The following is a 19,434-nucleotide window of genomic DNA, read 5'->3' as shown; positions in this document are numbered from 1 at the left end:
CATGGGAAGTGAGGGGAAATGGGAAGTGATGACTAAAACAAACATGATGTCCATTAAAATGGAACAGAGGGCTCAAGAACTGAGGTTAATTCTTATTAAGGTCACTGTCTGCTGCTGTGTAAAAGAGGTACGTCTTCTCTTTGGATATCAATAATAATGGTGTTTTGGAACAAAAAAATATTCATATAAAAAGCTATAGCTATAATCTCTGTCTCTGTCTGCAATTATTTAATCTATATTTACCATGTGAATGTATTAGTGATATACCTAAATAAACAAATAATGTATTTTACTGTACATGAGTGCAATTCACTTGATATGCTGTAATAATGAAATATTTTTAGGTCCATAACATAAAAAGGAAGATGCCTTATAGCTGGTGGTTATTGTGCATCTATTCTCTCTGGCTAAAAGGTAGGTAAACAAAAATTTGACTATTGGTTGTAAATATGTAAATTCAATTATTATGTTACATTAAACATTTGTGCATTTAAATAGTTGATTATAATTGTTTAGAACAGAGGTTCTTGACTTTGGGGATGTCATTTTTCCAAAGAAAAAAATTTAAATATTAAGTTCTAGGCAGCTTTAACAATTTTTTTTTTATTATGAAGCTCCTCTAATGCCAGTGGTTTTTAATCCTCGAGTTTCAGACCAAACATAGGGTCACCTGGTATGAGGTTGTTGTGTGCTGGGACACAATATTACCTAGTTCTTTTAGTTAATAAAAAAAATAGAAAACTATTCAATTTAGATGTCTGAGGTTTTTAAACCAACAATATTTCAACATATGCAATCAATGAACAAATGTCCTTTCATATTTGTATTTTTAAGAAACTGATAATATTGACAACTTTATTGAAGACTCGAGTCTTTCATAAGATATTTAGGTCTGATGGATCTGTTCACAGAACACTGTATAAGGGTTCAGGAGTTATTAAGGTGTTTTATTTTGGTACATGTAATCATGCATTTATGTTCTACTTGGTTAGCAGTAGTGGAAGCATGAACACTATCCAACACATTATCTAAGGCAAACCAGGTCTATAAGTTCTTAGATGTTTGTCTGGGTGTATTTGTGAATTTTAGGATGAGTCATTGATGCACTTTGTAATTAAATGTACCATTGTTTCTTGGGTGTGTCTAATTTAACAGTGTCATTATTGAATTTTGGTTTCAGTTGGTGTTAAATTCCTTACTGATTTTTATCATTATTTACAATTAATATTATTTATTAAAATAATTAATTACAATGAATACTTCTGCAGTTGCTTTGGATAGGAGTCTCTGCTAAATGTTACTTTCCTTAATAGGCACAAATAAGGTAAAACCTGTATTTTGTGTTTAAGTAGGTTTCTCTTTTTGTTCTATTTGATTTTGTTTTAAAACCTAACACTCTAATTAGTTTGATAAACAGAAAAAAAACAGGAACAAGATGTATCACAGCACTGCATATATTAACATGCACTGATCATTATCATAGAAACATTCACAACACTACACAGCATATATCGAGCATATATACGCAGCATATATCTCTCTTTCTGAAAACATAAGTTATTTTACATGCAGGTGGTGCTGTAAATACCCACCAGCTCAGACCGAAAAAGTCTCTTGAAGAAGTGAAAGAAGAACCTTTCAACATGATTAGCTTATTTTGTTAGCCTCCATGAAGCTTCTGACAAATCTGATTAGATTGTTGACCATTTGTTTTATGTTACAGAATCCAGTCAATTAGTTTTCAGGTACAGACATGACTTGTAGGTCCAGATCATATCTTCTTAATCGGGTTGAGATTAAAACTTCAACTTGTGAAGAAATTATGATTCAATCATTCGGTCACAGACAAAGTTGCAAAAGGTTCCTCATTTATAATAACTTGCATTAATTGAATGATGCTTAAATAGCACGATCATTTTAATAAATACTCTACATTACCAAAAGTATGTGGACACCCCTTTAAATTTGTGGGTTTCACTTTTGCTCAGCGCCATGCAATCTCCATAAACTAACATAGACAAAGTAATGCATGATAACTAGATACTAGCTGCGTTACTGTATTGTCTGGAAGGCACAAAAGCAAAACTTTGAACTGGTTGGGCACACAAGCCCCAAGAAAAGAACAGAAAGGGAAAACTTTATTATAAAGGCTTATGGGTTTATAATAGGGCTGTCGAATTAAACGCGATAATAACGCATTAACGCGACCTCAATTTAACGCGATTAAAAAAATTTGTGCCATTAACGCAAATTCTAGTTCATGTTGACACTTGACTGGTAGAACAAACGTTTTCTTGTCGGACTTGCCACCGTTTTTCATTTGCGGTTTGTTAACATAATGTAACCGATCGTGGTAGTGATGCACTTGCATAATAAAGAAATAAATACACGCTATATTCACAAGTTGTCGGGAGCAGAACACTTTATTACACTTAATTAACTTCTTCTTCTGTACCGAATACCGGAAAGCTGAGTCGAGCACGTTAGTTCATGAACTATGGAAGCCCCAAAGGGTCAAAACACACTCACTTCGTGTAGAAACGTCCATCAAACCATTGTCACGATACAACCACAGACAAGTCTGATACAATAACTACACCTTATCCCACCTAAAGCACCGCTGATCTACAATGTTTGCTGATGGAGAAATTCTAACCTACAATCTGACATTTACTGCCTAGTATGTGAGTGAATAAACTCCCTTACAGTTTTCTCTTGTCCCAGCAGTTTTTAACATAAGTACATTTAGCATAAAATGTGTTCACCATTTTAATTGTAACATTTCACTTAAAAATCCTTGTTTTCTATAACATTTACACAGATTTTTTTTTAATGCGATTAATCGCGATTAACTATATGAAATTCTGAGATTAATCGCGATTAAAAATTTTAATCGTTTGACAGCCCTAGTTTATAATAAAGTTCATTAATGTGTGAACCATATCATTAATGTGATATTTGATAGTCGAGATGTTTTGACTACTTATGACATGTTTTTATTCTATTGTATTTGAGTAATGGGCATCTTAAAGACAAAGCATATGGTTTAAAATGCCCCTAGGTTGGAGCGAGTGTGAATGTTATAGTGATAAAAGGATGTCCTGTAATGAGCTTAAAGTCATTTGATGATAACTCATATTTTCTCATTTCAGCGTCTCTTGCTGAGAGTGATTCATGGAGTGCTGAGGTTCCTGACTCAGTCCTGGGACTGGCTGGTTCATGTGTGGTCATTCCCTGCCAGTTTAGACATCCTGGTGGAAACAAGATGGCCTCACACCTCACAGGGATCTGGTTTGCAGATGATAGTAAGAAGATCTACGATTCAGAGACATCAAAAATCAGTAGCGAATTTCAGGGGCGTACCAGCCTTTTGGGTGACCTAAGTCATAATAACTGCTCTCTAAAAATCAACCATCTGCGTTCCAGTGATAAAGGCCCATTTATGTTCCGCATTGAAATCAAAGACTATGACCAATACACCTACCAACGAAATAAAGTGTCTGTTTCAGTAAAAGGTGGGTGTTAATCTTTTTTCTTTTTATTTAGATTGCTGACATGTCATTTTTTTGTAAAAGATAAAGAAAACTTTTAGGTTTTAAAATAGTAAAACAACTTGTTAATTTGATGGTGTAGAAAGATCTGTAATGTATAGATCTTCAATATTTGTGCCTATAACACTAAAATTTGTTTGAATGGTTGCAGTAAAACTGAGGTTTACATTTGGGATGCCTTATAGAGGCACTAGGTTTTTCTGATGCCACACACTAATACAAATAAAGCGCTTACTGAAAATAAATGAATTAATAAAGGTTCAGTTTTGGGGTCATTAAGGTTGACTGCTCATGAGTCATGAGCCCTTGAAATTAGGTTCAATAGCTGAATCCAAAAAGTAAAAAAAAAAAAAAAAAAAAAAAAGTACAATTTTATTGCAACAAGACACAGCTGAAGCACATGTTTACCTATAAATGGCTCAACAAGTATAAAGGTATATAAAAGTATTTACTTAGAACTTATTGAGATGCTTTGGCAGGACAAAACAGGCAGTTCATGCTTGAAGCCCTTTGGTCCAACGTAATCAAAGCAATTTTGCAAAAAAAAAAGGACCAAAATTCCTCCATAGCAATGTTGTAACCCTGGGGCAGTTACTTTTTTACAGAGTGCCAGATGGTTTTGTTCGGATAGATGTTTTTCTTAAATAAATAAAAATGTTCTTTAAAAACTGTATTTTGTGTGTACTACAAATAATACAAATAATAGCACCCATTTTTAATGCTAATTTCTCCCTTTTAATGATTTTAATCTCAGAATTATCTCATGATTTTAGAATATTGTTGTTGATGGTGCATTGTATTGTTAATAATAATAATAACTAATAATAATAATAATAACAGGCTCTATTGCTACTGCTGGTATAAGGGTTTGGATCTCGGCAGCATTATCAACTGGGTCGGCATACATGATTGGCTATGTCGGGGAGTGGGGGGTTAAAGGCAGCATTATATGTGATTTGATATGAGTTTTTGCTAACCATACTAACTCTGTTCTACACCATCAAAACATTTGCTTGTCATAAATTAACATTAGCTTGACTATTAGCATGTGATTTGTTTTATTCAAAATGCAGATTCTCCAGACCAGCCTGTTCTGTCTGTGGACGGGGAAATGAAATCAGGAAAGAAAATCACCACTTCTTGTTCAGTCGTTCACTCTTGTCCTTCTGAACCACCCACTCTGACCTGGAGCCACAAAGGATCTGTTAGCATCCTTTCACAGCCACAAAACAAGGGCCAGTGGAAAATGACTTCATATCTGAGCTTTATTCCATCAAAATCAGACCACAATAAAGATTTGGTTTGTACAGCTTTGTTTCCAGGTAACAAGACTGTAAAAAACAAAAAAACCCTCACTGTCGAATGTAAGTATAAACTGCATCAAACATCACACAATGTAGCACATAAATCAGTTTTCTGCTTCGTTTGCAGCCTGATACAGCGAGTTCAGCTACTTACTATTTCAGGCACACTTGTGTTGTGGGTAGATTGAAACACAGCCCTTCAAATTGTCGGTTGAAGCAGCGCCCCATCTGCAGCGTTTACATCTTTACAAAGACAGTTTTGAATATTGAAATGAAATAGCGAAGTACAAGACTGTCTGATTCCTTGCTCTGCATGTTGGCGTCTTTGAGCGCCTTCATGCTAGTGGTGGGCGGATCGATCCAAATACCGATATTATCGATACCAACGTTGGTATTGGTATCGGATCGATACTAGTGTGATGGGATTGATACTTTAGTTTTACTTTTTCTCCGCTACATTCAGCACGTTTCTCCTGTTTCATCAGAAAGTAAAGACCATGTCTGTACAGACTCCGCTCCTCTCACATCTTACATGCTCACCTCGCTTCTCAACTCCTGCTCTGCTGTGTTTTACTGTGGTACCGTCCAGTGGCGGAGCCAGACAATTTCCATAGGGGTGGCCAGACTGAGACCATTGCTCACACAGGGGTGGCACAGAAACTGATACCTTTTTTTATGTGGTCACTCACTCATTTACCTATACAGGCAGTAAGTGCCATGTAGAATTACATCACGAAGAATAATAAGCTTTTTTTCTCTCTTCATTTTACCTGACAAGTGAAAAACCAGAATATAGCCTATAACCTTAACATTATGAGGAAGAATTTCAAAGCTATTCCTTTGCAATACATTATCATTTGGCTGCCAACTTGTGTGTAATGATGAGACTCATTTGAACACCAGAACATGCTAGTGTGAATGCATGGAAAACAAATTTAAATTTTCTTTCAACAATATGATACAGACTGACCAACACTATTAAGCCAAATCAGCATTGAAAATAGTCTTTACTTTTAACAGCCTTCTACAATGCTGGAGCTTCTTAAAACGGAATATATTCTTTTAAATAGAAGTGTTATTTAACTGCTATTAAATTGTTTTCAAACAAAATCCGCCCAATTAGGCGGATAACCGCCCAATCTGGCAACACTGGAACGCGCAGAGCCCGGTTGCGCCTTTATTCGTAGCTCGCCACAAATACTACTAAATAGTACTAGTAGCACTATGTAGTACTGCTTCTGTAATTGTGTTGGTGGTTGACCTTTATGTCGTGTATTACTGCACGGTTTTGGGGGAGAACTACTTCTTTGAGGTGCGCTGTTGAATTGCGTCCCTGTGAGAACACCTGCGTGCAGAAATGCTTCCGCAAAAAAAGTTGCCGGCAAAGCGGTGATGGGGGGGCCGGAGGGGTGGCCGAAGATTTATTTATGGTGGCCATGGCCACCACTGGCCACCCCCTGGCTCCGCCCCTGGTACCGTCACGTTGTACGTTGTTAAATCCTAACAGACATCGGTAGGCATTGGAAGGTTGTACGTTTTTAAAAACTTTGTTTTGCAGAAATTGGGGCAATTTTATGGAAATAATAGTGTAAACTATATGTACTTAAAGTACGGATGCACCTTACGCACCCTACGCAAATGAATCAGAGCATGTAGTGAGGCTCTTATTCAGTGTTTTGGTGAATGAGAGCTCTTTTCTTTTGACTTTGTGCTTATAAATGTAAACAGAATAGCATTGTTTTTTTATTTTAAATGAACAAGGACACATATATTCGGTCACTATTAAAAAAAATTTGGACCACTTTAAACAACTGAATTTATTTACAATCCTACTGAGAGCAGCTACTTACAAAAAAAATATGTATTACAATAATACACCTAAAGGTCATGAAAATTCATTCAGATTTAGCAATTGGATGATGCATATACCTTAATTATTAAAAAGTATCGGTATCTGATCGAAATCTGCGATACTGGCCCTGTATTTACTTGGTATCGGATCGATACCAAATTTTGCAGTATCGCACACCACTACTTCGTGCACCTTTGTGCGCTTTCGTGCATCTTCGTACGTTTTCGCACTCATTCGTCCTTCCTAATGCGCATATGTTAACACTCATCAGTCACTAAAAATACAAACACAGTGATGCCATGATGCAGTTGAGCCAGTTTTCAAATCTTAAAGCATTTTAAGCTCTGACATTACACATGTTCTTATAATGAAAATTATTTAAATAAAATTTTCCTCTTTAAATAAGAAACTATTTTGTATTAACGTCACATCAGCTTTCAAATGTAATGCTATTATATGGTTAATAATGAAATACAATGTATTACATTCAAAATAAATGCAAAGTAGACGCATGTTCACATGTTAAATTTCGCAACATTTTTTTGTATAGATGCTCCACAACATGTGCAGGTGATTTCTCAAGCATCATTGAGGGAGGGAGACCCTTTAGAGATGAACTGCTCTGGTGATGGTTATCCTGCTCCACACAAATACCAATGGTTTACTGAAGCTGGGATGCTGCTTTCAGAAGGATACACATACACACTGAGGAACGTATCCAGACACATAGAACCTATCTACTGCACAGCCGTTAACACAGAGGGACATGGTAACTCCACACCAATAAAGCTCAACGTAATGTGTAAGTAAATTTAAAGGAAAAAATGTAACATTATTTAAATAGCACCAATCATGCACCACTGCATACACATGTACCCAGCTACTACACAAGCAGTACTTACATTCTGACCTTTGTACATTTAAAGTACTTTAAGGCAGTATATATTAAGGATCAGGAAATTTCTCTTGCTTGTAGGATTTCCTGGTAGTGTGTGAAACTGTGAATTACAGCTATTCTGGAAATGCATATTATTGCTGTAAAATGGCACAGACATGTTAATACAAAAAGTCTAAATGCCTGTAAGCTTTGTCTGAATTTGCATACACTCTCTGTCCTTATAAGCATTGACTATAAAAAAGATGCAACAAGCTAAACAAAGAAAGTTTATGCTATGAATTGCTTGAATACGTCTAACAAAGGTGATATGAAATACTTATTATTGGTATCAAATACAAAAAAATAACGTTTTAATTTTTTTTATGAAATATATTTCACTTACATGTTCAAATGTATTTAATACTGCCCCCAAATAGCATTGTGTATTTTAATGCATAAAATCTTACTTTTGTGGTGAATGACTATGAATACCACTAAATGTCAGATGGTTTTAACGTTGCACACACAATTCCACTGTAAATACACATCTGGCACAAGACAGGTAAGGAAAGACATGACGGCTCTTTACTTTCGTTAAATCATAAATTTAGAATCATTTTTATTTTTATGTTCAACTTAAAATAGAACAGTATTTGCTTTCTATTCATTTGTGTTTTTGGTATACAGTATGTTCATATTTGTTTTGTTTTGCATGTGTAATCATTGCACTGAAATGTGCGCCCACCTTCGGTTTTTTTAATTTGTCAACATTAACATTTTAAACATTATGAGAATTTCATGTCAAAATATACATATCTTTTAAAACGATACTATTCACAGATCCTCCTGAGATTAAAGTGGGCTCCTCGTGTACCTTGGAGACATTAAAAACGACCTGTGTCTGCATAGTAAACTCCGATCCAGCCAGTGACATCAAGTGGTGGGCTGCAGACGAGTCCTTGGAGAAGCACAGTAGAACCCAAGAGAGACATGGTACCGTCACTATAGCCACGCTGGAGATGGCACTGGGATTCTCCGACTCTGTGCACTGCCATGCCAGTAACAGTCAGGGCAACAACACCATGATTTTACAAGTGAGACAGCATCACGAGACGTTATTTCACAATGGTAAGACTTTACCAGACAACAAGAATGTGTGATTTTAAAATTATTTGAACATTTAAAATACCAGAATTTATTGGAAAAGCTTTCATGTCCTTCTGTCAACCAATAACAAAAGGCTGCAGGAGTGTTTAATAACTATTCACAATTTAATACATAAATATATCCACAATTTCTGTTCCAAACCATGTACAACTATAGTAAAAAGCATGTCAAGTTACTGCCCTGGCCATAGAGTCATTCATGCTAATTTATCAACTGCCTTTATGTCCTCTCTAAAAGCTCCTACGTTATAAGTTAAAAGTTATAAGCAAAAGTGATGCATTTGAGTTGAAAACAACTAAGCGTTTATTTACCTTTATTTTCATCCTCAACAAAAAGCAGATTTATTTTGCTTGACACAACAAAAGAAATGCATGTTAGCTTATATTATTGCAGCAGATGATGCACATTAGCATTTATATACTACTGACTTCTTGTGTGAGCAACATTCACCCTTGGATATGTTTGAGCTTCTGAAGAGCACCCACATGTAGCATAATCAAATTGATTTATTGCCTGTAATTGTATAAATAAGTGTTTACTGCTGAATAAGATATATAACCAATCAACACATTTTGGCCATGTGTAAGTGTAATAAAATCTACTCTACACAAAAATCTATACTTAATCCTCTATAGACACTATCTCAAGTTTTAAACTTTACATATGTTAATGTCCCACAGTTTTATCTATTAAAGTCTTAACCTTATGTTAAGTATTAACCTAATGTGTACTTCCATAACTCTTATCTATATTAATGTAGTTTAAGATAAATAAACCAGTCATTTAAAAGTAGACTATACAACTGTATTAGATGTGGTCTCATCTTAAATAACTTCTAGGATGCCACCAAAACATTAAGAGTAAATAAAAATATCAGGCGTTTAGTAATCACATGACCTGACTGTGTAATATGTTGTTACTTTTTGTAGACAAACTTCTGTACATTTTAATTGCGGTAGCTGTATTTGTTGTGATGATCATTTGCCTCTCTGTATGGATAGTAAAAAACTGGTAAGAATAAATAATTCAAATGATTTTAATCTATTTTGTTTGCTTTATTTTAAAAAAATCTAATATGAAAAAATGATCTTTTCAAATCAAAGCAACAGAACCAAACCTCCTGAAGCCCTGAAGACTGAAATGAATGTAACCAGCCTGTCTGTTCGAGAAAGGTATTTGTGGAGTTTCTTTAAAAAAAATAAAAATAAAAATAAAAAAAAAAGCAGCAGTATTTTTGTGAACATGTAACACTAAAGTTTGTACTTGTAACATGCAGAAAATGCAAAGATCTCAACACAAACAATGATGGAAGTCAGCATGTGTACAGCAACAGTAATGTAAGTTCTTTATGTCGAGAAACATGTTGAACCAGATAATAAGTGTAAAGTAAAAAGCATTATAATGTTATTATAATATAATTATAAACCTGCGTATGGTGTAAATTAACATAAACAACAAAGACACAAGGTGTCTGTAGCATAACTGTCCTACTGAACTCTAATACAATTTCAGGGGAATGTACAGCACCCTGACTTCAACATCTTTTATTAATAGTTACAAAAAAGTTTAGTTTAGAACTTATTTAAAGGTGATTTTGGACAGCAGTTTAACACAGAAAATGGTATTTTGATGTATAAAATTACGTTTTGACCTTTTTCTAATCCTTTCAGGTTGAAGAGGAGGATTATCCTTATGAATGTGCTAATGATTGTGAGGCAACTTATGCTAACATCTAAATTCAACAAATGGGATGTCAGACATATTAGATATAGCTGGTTAAACAAATCAAAAGAACAAAATTCTTGATAAATCAAACTTTATTACAGCAAGTTGTATTTTGACTGTGTTCTAGTATTAATATAAATACAGTATACAGTAAAGCTATATATGTTAAAATGTACAATAAAAGGATACAAAAAACTATATAATGTCACTGTAGTACAAGACTTATACTGTTTTATGCATTGTCTCATTATTGTATGCTATTCTACAGCTGTGTATTTGTGATTTTGTTAACTTCTAATAAACAACATAATTAGTTAATGTAATTGAATATATAGGTAAAGAAACAAACATTAACAATGTAAAATATACAAATGTAACTATGTAATGGTAAAAATAAAACTCATACACAAAACAGTGTGCAGAAGGTTTTATGAAGATGATTCTTAATTAGATTTTTTATTTGTACATACATTATCAACTGATTCATCAGCTAACTGTTGACCATGGATAATGTTATTTTACTTTTTGTTTTATGAGATTAAGAGTAATGGTCAAACAATTTGCATTTTTAAATGGTCCAATTCATGTTACAAGTTCAGAAAGCTTAAAAACACTTACATTAACATGTTCATTCAAAAATTATTACATTCTAACAGAGAAAAAATGTATATATACACTGTAAAAAATAAACATTTTTTTACAGGTTTTCCCAGTACATTTTTACAGTTTTTCCCTGTATTTATAAAAGACAGAATTTTTTTGTAAAATTACAAGAATAAACTGTATATTGAAAAGTGTCATGTGATTTACCATAAAAAATCTGTATAATTGAATTACATAAAAAATCTGTTTTTTAACAGTTTTTAGATGACACTTTTAACAAAACTAACTGTAAAAATAAAGTAATCTTCATTGACAAAAATAGCAGAATCTTCTGTAATTTTCAAAAAAAAAAACTTTTGTTATACCGATATATCACTGTCAAATAAATAAAAATACTGTTAATAATGCATTTAAAAATGTACAATTGCAAAAAAAATATGTGATCAAAGAAAGAAATATTTAGTAATTTTGCATTTCTTAACCACTACTTTACATACATAAATTGGAAAAACAAAGGTATTGCCTACCTTATTAGACAGGCAACAATACAATTTAAACAGATTTTAACTTTTACTTTATTTATGCATTTGTATTAATTTAAAGATTGAATTGTTAAATAAGTGCATTTATACAAACTGTGTAAAACCATAGTCAAATTTAAAACGTTATTAACTGTGATTTATTCTCACATTTATAATATTTAAATCAAGCATAATTTACCCATCCCCACATTCACAGGAAAAATGTATTACAGTTCATCTGTGCAACATGTTGGGTGCACATTCCAACCAGAGCACCACAGATATAAAATGATGCTCTAATTTACCAGTTACACACTTTTGAGTGCCTGTTGGTTTTGCATAAAGAATATATGCTGGTGTGACACCAATCAATTACATTTTAGATTTAAACATGACTGCATTGTGTTTATTAGTTAACTTAACTTAGTTGCTTTATTTCCCTGGAACTACTTAATGCAATAAGTTTATCAGGTGAAACCGGATATGACGCACCGGGGATTGCGCAATACATCGTGAAGGCACATTGTGTTTCAATGGCATCTCAGGTAATGTGAAGCTTTACAAAATCTTTTTCCATATGTCTAATTGCATGCTAATCATGATGTTTATCTTATTATATTGTTTAATATAGCTCTTTAGTTGAATAATATTCAAGTTTTATTGCTGTACATGCTTTATTTGTTTAAAAATGCTAACGCTAATTCGCGCGTGCTAATGCTAACGCCGGACCTGCTTATAGTGATTTATTTATTAACATCTTTCCAGGGATTCTGTGAATAATATTGAAGTCTTGAGGCAGATTTTAATAGATTGCCGTTGGCTGACTGTATATTAAGTCCGGCTGCGCTGTGTGTGATAACGTTGCATTGCCGTGGTGCTAGCTAGTGCTAAGCTAGTCAAGTTCAACAGCCAGTATTCTCAACTTGAGGCAGTAAGATTCTTTCCAGAAAGGTAAAAATGGCTTAAATTACTTAATGCAGAAGTATATTAGAAGAAGGTAGAAAATAAAAAGATGTGTAATATTTGCTGTGCCAGTGCATTAAAAAACATGGACACAACCTAGCTAGCTAAGATGTGATCAGGCAGCTCGAGCCTGAGGGGAACTTCATGCTTTATGTTTGGCGCTCACGTTCTGCACAGACTTAAAAACAAAGTGATTCTGTAACGTTAGGATCATTACAAACCTGAGTTTTGTGACTGTTATCCTGGAAAGCACACACATGTGAACAGTATTGGATAATCAATGAATTTGTAATGTTAAAGTCTTTACTATAGAAATAATATTTTAGTTATTTACAACAAAACAACTGATGTCTTGTATCTTCTGTTTACAGATGGTTGGAAATGTGTATTTGCAGTTGGACTGACCTTTTACTGGTAAATTTTTTTTCTACATTTTATGCTAAATTGAAGAATATTGAGCTACTTTTGACTGAACACTGAGTTAAGTTTAGATTAAGTGAAGAAGAAAAAATGTGGAAATTCTTATTATTTATTCTGTTTGGTTCTTTTACTTACTTTTTAGTTTTATGTATTTTATGTCTTTTCTTTTTTAAGCTGGTAATTTCTTTATAAATATTTGTCTTGCTGATTTTGATTTCCTTTAGTTTTCTTTAGTAATTTTTTATTTATATATCATTTTAATAGTATCCAATTTCATCTACAATTTAGGATTCCTCCAATCACGCAATACCATCAGCGCTAGGAGGGTGAAGGTAAGCACAAGTTTCCTCTGAGTTGTTACAGCAACCACCCCATCTTTTCGGGCCAGTGTACGTCTGAGTTAAAATAAAGGTTAAAGTGAGATATGTTAAGTCCTAAATGGAAATTTGTGTACTGTTAAGTTTAAGAAAGTGATTTTCCCCCTCTGTTCCATTGTAGGATGGTGATATGGCTGCAACTGAACGGGTGATCGGGAGACTGTTCTTGGGATCTATGTGACTAGAGTTGAGGGAGCTGAAGCCATGGACCCACCTGCCAATACTGGAGTGGTATTAGACGGTGGTGTGGTTCTAGAAGACCTGGGCAGTGTGTTCCTTGCCTTTGCAGTTCGGGCTGATTTATGCCTTATATATTTATAACCTTATGATTTAGAACTTGAGTTACCCTCCTACATTCAGATACACTTTTGATGTACTCCAAAAACTGTTTCTGGAACTAGATGCTAACAAACTGTCTCATAAAGCTCAATTACTAAATATAAAGCTGTTCAGTGAGATGTAGTCCATACTGAGTATTACACTTGTGACGTACTGTTATCGAATCCCACTGTGGTTGCACTTTCTGAAAACTTTAATGTTGGCACTGACTTTTGTACATAATTCAGATTTATAAGTGTTTCATGCCCATGTTTTGTAGACATTTCACTTAACTGTGTGCTGCTTTGTTAAACATTTTCCATTTAAATGAATTTTGATTGCACTTATTGTATGCTGTATTGTGTTAGACATCTGATTTTTACACTGATCAGCCATAACATTAAAACCTCCTTGTTTCTACACTTACTGTTTATTTGTGTGAAAATTATTTGGGTCAAAAATAGCTGAACTGTGGTGGATTTTGATCCATTTTGAAGCTGAAATTAACAAAAGCTATTTATATACTGCATTTATAAAGTTCTATATATGTTCTAAAGTTCTATGTAACATGTAACAGCTGCAAAATTTCACAGTATTATGCAGACAAATCTTAACCTACTTAAAAATTTTGTATTTTGTATATTTTTTTAAATGAAGAATAACAATTTAAAAATACAGTTAACTTATGTTTTAGAGAAAGAAAATGCTTTTATTTTGACAGTTTATTAATGTATTTAGATAATAAAAAAAGACAATTTAACAGATATTTTTTGCAATACCTCCGACAGTTCATTTAAAATTGGGCTTTTGCTAAGTAAAATTACATGGGTTTTTTTTGTTTTATATGCAAATATTTTGTGAAAACAGTAGTAATTATCCGTAGTTAAACTTTTGTTTATCATTTATAAAGATAATTATTCTGTTTTTTTAGAGGTGTATGACACTGTTCTAACAATTAATATATGTTGAAAGTAGAAGATTTCATGAAATTATAGGACAATTTCCTGTAAAATTACAGTGATAGATGTTAATTATGGTAAATATAATTACCGTTTTTTTACAGTTTATCTCTGTTTTAAATTTTACAGTTTTTTCCTGTTTTTTTACAGACATTCTCTGGCGCCCCTGCTGCCAGAAAAATACCGTTTTTTTACGCTTTTTTTTTTTTTACAGTGTACATATCACGTAACCCAAGTACATTATTTTGTAATATGAATTATTAATTTTACTGTTTACAAACACATTTCATTTTTAAAGTGCAACAATATATATACAATATATATATATAAAACCCAACTCTACATTGTGATCCTACATTAATTTAAAAATATGTTTACTATACATTTATTATTATATGTGCTTTCAAGTAAGAAGAGGCAATTTGGTTGTGAAATGCTTTAATAAATGTAAAAAATATAATATGAACTATTGTGTAAGGCAGTGGTTCTTCATTTATTATTATTATTTTGAATAATTATTATTGTTAATTTAAATGAATATTATTTAAACAATTATTATAATTTAGTATTATTATTTTTAACTAAATTTCTCACAGAAAAACAGGTGCGGAAATCACTATAATCTTAAAACCTCCTCTTCAAATGTATGTAAGTTTTTGCAGTTTCTATTGTAACCTGATTCCATGGATGGTACTGAGTTTGTTTTAAGTCCTGCTTTCTACAGAGGTCTTGCAAAAATCAGAGGAAGTAAAAATCAGAAGCATCCTTTAGTTAAAAAAAAACATGACCGTTTTCAAAACTACACATCATTTCTAGATAAACCCTCTGTTTTACATTCGGGAGTACATAGACTGAAGATGCTTGACCCTCCTTGTATTTTAGTCAAGAGTGTGGAACAGTTAGCAATATCTTGTTAGCAGTTTGGAGGGGACATGTGTACTGAGGGGCAATGATGTGCAAAACTATATAAACAAATACTAACATTTTACAATGAAATCTGTATTTGAGAAGAGAAGAAGCATTTTGTTGTAGCTGTAGATGAGACCACAAGGACTGACTGACTTTTTATACAAAGCACTGCAATAATTAAGGTATGTAACCTTTTTTTGTAGATCATAAAAAAGATGGTGGATTTCAGTTTTGCAATGCATCAACACTAATAACTAATCTTCTTACTAATCTTAACAACTTTTTTATTTATTTCAGAGGACAAGATAAAAAAGGTTGTTACATTTACGGCATTTAGCAGATGCTCTTATCCAGAGCGACTTACAGAAGTGTTTCCATAGTAAACATTTCATTGCTCTAGTTTAAGTAAAGCAACAGTCCAAGAACACAAATCTGCTAAAACCCTGTTAGAACCACTTTTTTTTTTTTACAATTTAACAAATGGTTAGTGTGCTGTTATTACAAAAAACAGCTTGGGTAAAGATTAAAAACACAATTATAATATCCATGTATAGATCATAATACATATAATTCATTCTCATGAACAATTGTGCACTCTACTATATCCCAACAAACCTACCGGAATTATGTTAACGCAAATGAGCTAAAATTCTCCATTAGTTTGTGCAAAACTAATTAACTTTTTCAGAATAGTTGCTGTAAGAGCTGCCAAAACTGGCTAAGACAATTAATATGAAAAGAAAGAAAGAGCTAAAATTGTTACAATTGTTTGTAATTCAAATATAGTTTAAGCTTTCATGTTAGATCTAGTTGTATTATCTGTTTGTTACAGTTAGCTGTATTATCATTATTGACTTTTTCAGATATGTGTATGCATGTGAACCTGAATATGTATAATAATAATAATAACTATTATTATTATTATTATTATTATCATCATCATAATCATAAATGTTTTTTCTTGTATTCTATAGCTGTGTAACACAGCCAACATTACAGTAAACGTTGTCAGTTTGATCACACTTTATATTCAGATCTGGAGTACATTTGCCCTGTGGGAGAAAAACAGAAGTAACTCTATGAACTCACTATGGGTTTTAAAGCTTTAAAGTGAGTGTGCAATAAGTAATACAATTTTCATTAAATACCTGAACGTTGCAGTAAATTGGTTCCACTTTTGATGGTAATGGTGGTTCCTGCTCCTCATGGTTCTTATCTGCCCGTTCATGGCTGTGTAAACATGGCAGTGTGGACATTCATCAATTCATGAGTTTTGTTACATAGTACATACAGTGTATCACAAAAGTGAGTACACCCCTCACATTTCTGCAAATATTTCATTATATCTTTTCATGGGACAACACTATAGACATGAAACTTGGATATAACTTAGAGTAGTCAGTGTACAGCTTGTATAGCAGTGTAGATTTACTGTCTTCTGAAAATAACTCAACACACAGCCATTAATGTCTAAATAGCTGGCAACATAAGTGAGTACACCCCACAGTGAACATGTCCAAATTGTGCCCAAATGTGTCGTTGTCCCTCCCTGGTGTCATGTGTCAAGGTCCCAGGTGTAAATGGGGAGCAGGGCTGTTAAATTTGGTGTTTTGGGTACAATTCTCTCATACTGGCCACTGGATATTCAACATGGCACCTCATGGCAAAGAACTCTCTGAGGATGTGAGAAATAGAATTGTTACTCTCCACAAAGATGGCCTGGGCTATAAGAAGATTGCTAACACCCTGAAACTGAGCTACAGCATGGTGGCCAAGGTCATACAGCGGTTTTCCAGGACAGGGTCCACTCGGAACAGGCTTCGCCAGGGTCGACCAAGGAAGTTGAGTCCACGTGTTCGGCGTCATATCCAGAGGTTGGCTTTAAAAAATAGACACATGAGTGCTGCCAGCATTGCTGCAGAGGTTGAAGACGTGGGAGGTCAGCCTGTCAGTGCTCAGACCATACGCCGCACACTGCATCAACTCAGTCTGCATGGTCGTCATCCCAGAAGGAAGCTGACGCACAAGAAAGCCAGCAAACAGTTTGCTGAAGACAAGCAGTCCAAGAACATGGATTACTGGAATGCCCTGTGGTCTGACGAGACCAAGATAAACTTGTTTGGCTCAGATGGTGTCCAGCATGTGTGGCGGCGCCCTGGTGAGAAGTACCAAGACAACTGTATCTTGCCTACAGTCAAGTATGGTGGTGGTAGCATCATGGTCTTGGGCTGCATGAGTGTTGCTGGCACTGGGGAGCTGCAGTTCATTGAGGGAAACATGAATTCCAACATGTACTGTGACATTCTGAAACAGAGCATGATCCCCTCCCTTCGAAAACTGGGCCTCATGGCAGTTTTCCAACAGGATAACGACCCCAAAACACAACCTCCAAGATGACAACTGCCTTGCTGAGGAAGCTGAAGGTAAAGGTGATGGACTAAACCCAATTGAGCACCTGTGGCGCATCCTCAAGTGGAAGGTGGAGGAGTTCAAGGTGTCTAACATCCACCAGCTCCGTGATGTCATCATGGAGGAGTGGAAGAGGATTCCAGTAGCAACCTGTGCAGCTCTGGTGAATTCCATGCCCAGGAGGGTTAAGGCAGTGCTGGATAATAATGGTGGTCACACAAAATATTGACACTTTGGGCACAATTTGGACATGTTCACTGTGGGGTGTACTCACTTATGTTGCCAGCCATTTAGACATTAATGGCTGTGTGTTGAGTTATTTTCAGAAGACAGTAAATCTACACTGCTATACAAGCTGTACACTGACTACTCTAAGTTATATCCAAGTTTTATTTCTATAGTGTTGTCCCATGAAAAGATATAATGAAATATTTGCAGAAATGTGAGGGGTGTACTCACTTTTGTGATACACTGTACATACAGGGTGCAATATGCATTATATACTGTACACAGTGGATTCTGACATTGTTTTCTTTTTGCAAACTTTATTGTGTAGTGAATTGGATTTTGATGTATTATAATTGCCGTTTTACCCATTAATCTACATTTAGTCATTCAAAATGACAAAGTGAAAAATCGAGTTTGATGTGCTATAGACCTGGTCAAACATCAGACAGGCACATCTGGTGATGCCTGATGGAAAGGTTGATGGGGTTTATCATTGCTGCTTCAAATGTTATGGTGCCTCAGAGGTGCCAAAAGGCATGTGATAATCTTCAGCTCTCCTCCATCAGACAGAAACTATTTGATTTATAGGGGGAAATCCATGACATGCTTCTGTAGTAAATATAATCACATGGGCTCAGATATGTTTTCGAAATCCTTTTTTGTTTTCGATAAGCAAATAGTTTATCGCTGCACCAAGTTCAAACTCTGATGTGCAAAGCAGAAGGATCAACAAAGTAAATGTAACAATGTTATCATCAGTGTTCAGTGCAATGTAAAGGACCGACTCAAACTAGGCAAAAATTTATATTTTTATATTTGTCAAAGTTACAGCTGAAGTCAAATGTTTACATACATCTAGGCTGTAGTCATTACACTTGTGTAATATCTGAGCTTAAATGCTTTAAAACTATGGTACTATGGTAAAACTGACTCAACTGCAACATGACATCACTGTGTTTGTATTTTCAGTGACTGATGAAAAATGTTAACATAAGCTCATAAGAGAGGAAAAAGAAGTACGAAAACGTACGAAGAATCGCTAAGGCGCATAATTGGCACTAATCTGACGCCATACATAAAGACGCACGAAAGCACACGATGAAGCCCGAAGATGAACGAAAGCGCACGAAGACACACGCAAGCGCACAAAGGTGCACGAATGTGCTCAGACACAAAACGACCGAAGATGCACAAACTTGCACGGAGGCAGCGAGAAGCGCACAAAAAGACACAAAGACGCGCAACATGCAC

General features: G+C 34.4%; 1 protein-coding gene and 1 long non-coding RNA gene across 4 annotated transcripts; both read left to right on the top strand.

Moving 5' to 3' along the window:
- The first annotated feature begins 3,051 nt into the window (after window positions 1–3,051).
- LOC134334873 (sialoadhesin-like) lies at window positions 3,052–10,571 on the top strand. The gene is made up of 9 exons (XM_063017340.1): window positions 3,052–3,061; window positions 3,153–3,515; window positions 4,625–4,915; window positions 7,258–7,509; window positions 8,425–8,712; window positions 9,681–9,762; window positions 9,855–9,923; window positions 10,028–10,088; window positions 10,422–10,571. The coding sequence occupies exons 1-9, from the start codon at window positions 3,052–3,054 to the stop codon at window positions 10,485–10,487; spliced, it is 1,482 nt and encodes a 493-aa protein (XP_062873410.1). The 3' UTR covers window positions 10,488–10,571.
- Window positions 10,572–12,101: 1,530 nt separating this feature from the next.
- LOC134334690 (uncharacterized) lies at window positions 12,102–14,083 on the top strand. 3 transcript variants are annotated; one of them, XR_010015512.1, is made up of 5 exons: window positions 12,102–12,145; window positions 12,366–12,551; window positions 12,935–12,977; window positions 13,272–13,315; window positions 13,482–14,083. It is a non-coding gene; the product is annotated as an uncharacterized LOC134334690 (long non-coding RNA). The 3 variants fall into 3 exon arrangements; XR_010015511.1 differs by lacking the exon at window positions 12,366–12,551 and having other exon boundaries at window positions 12,109–12,145; XR_010015510.1 differs by lacking the exons at window positions 12,102–12,145; window positions 12,366–12,551 and having other exon boundaries at window positions 12,897–12,977.
- The last annotated feature ends 5,351 nt before the right edge of the window (window positions 14,084–19,434 follow it).

The sequence above is a fragment of the Trichomycterus rosablanca genome, chromosome 20 (genome assembly GCF_030014385.1).
Source record: "Trichomycterus rosablanca isolate fTriRos1 chromosome 20, fTriRos1.hap1, whole genome shotgun sequence".
NCBI lineage: Eukaryota > Metazoa > Chordata > Actinopteri > Siluriformes > Trichomycteridae > Trichomycterus > Trichomycterus rosablanca.
The sequence above is the reverse complement of the archived record's forward strand: the minus strand, read 5'-3'. Positions and strand labels throughout refer to the sequence as shown.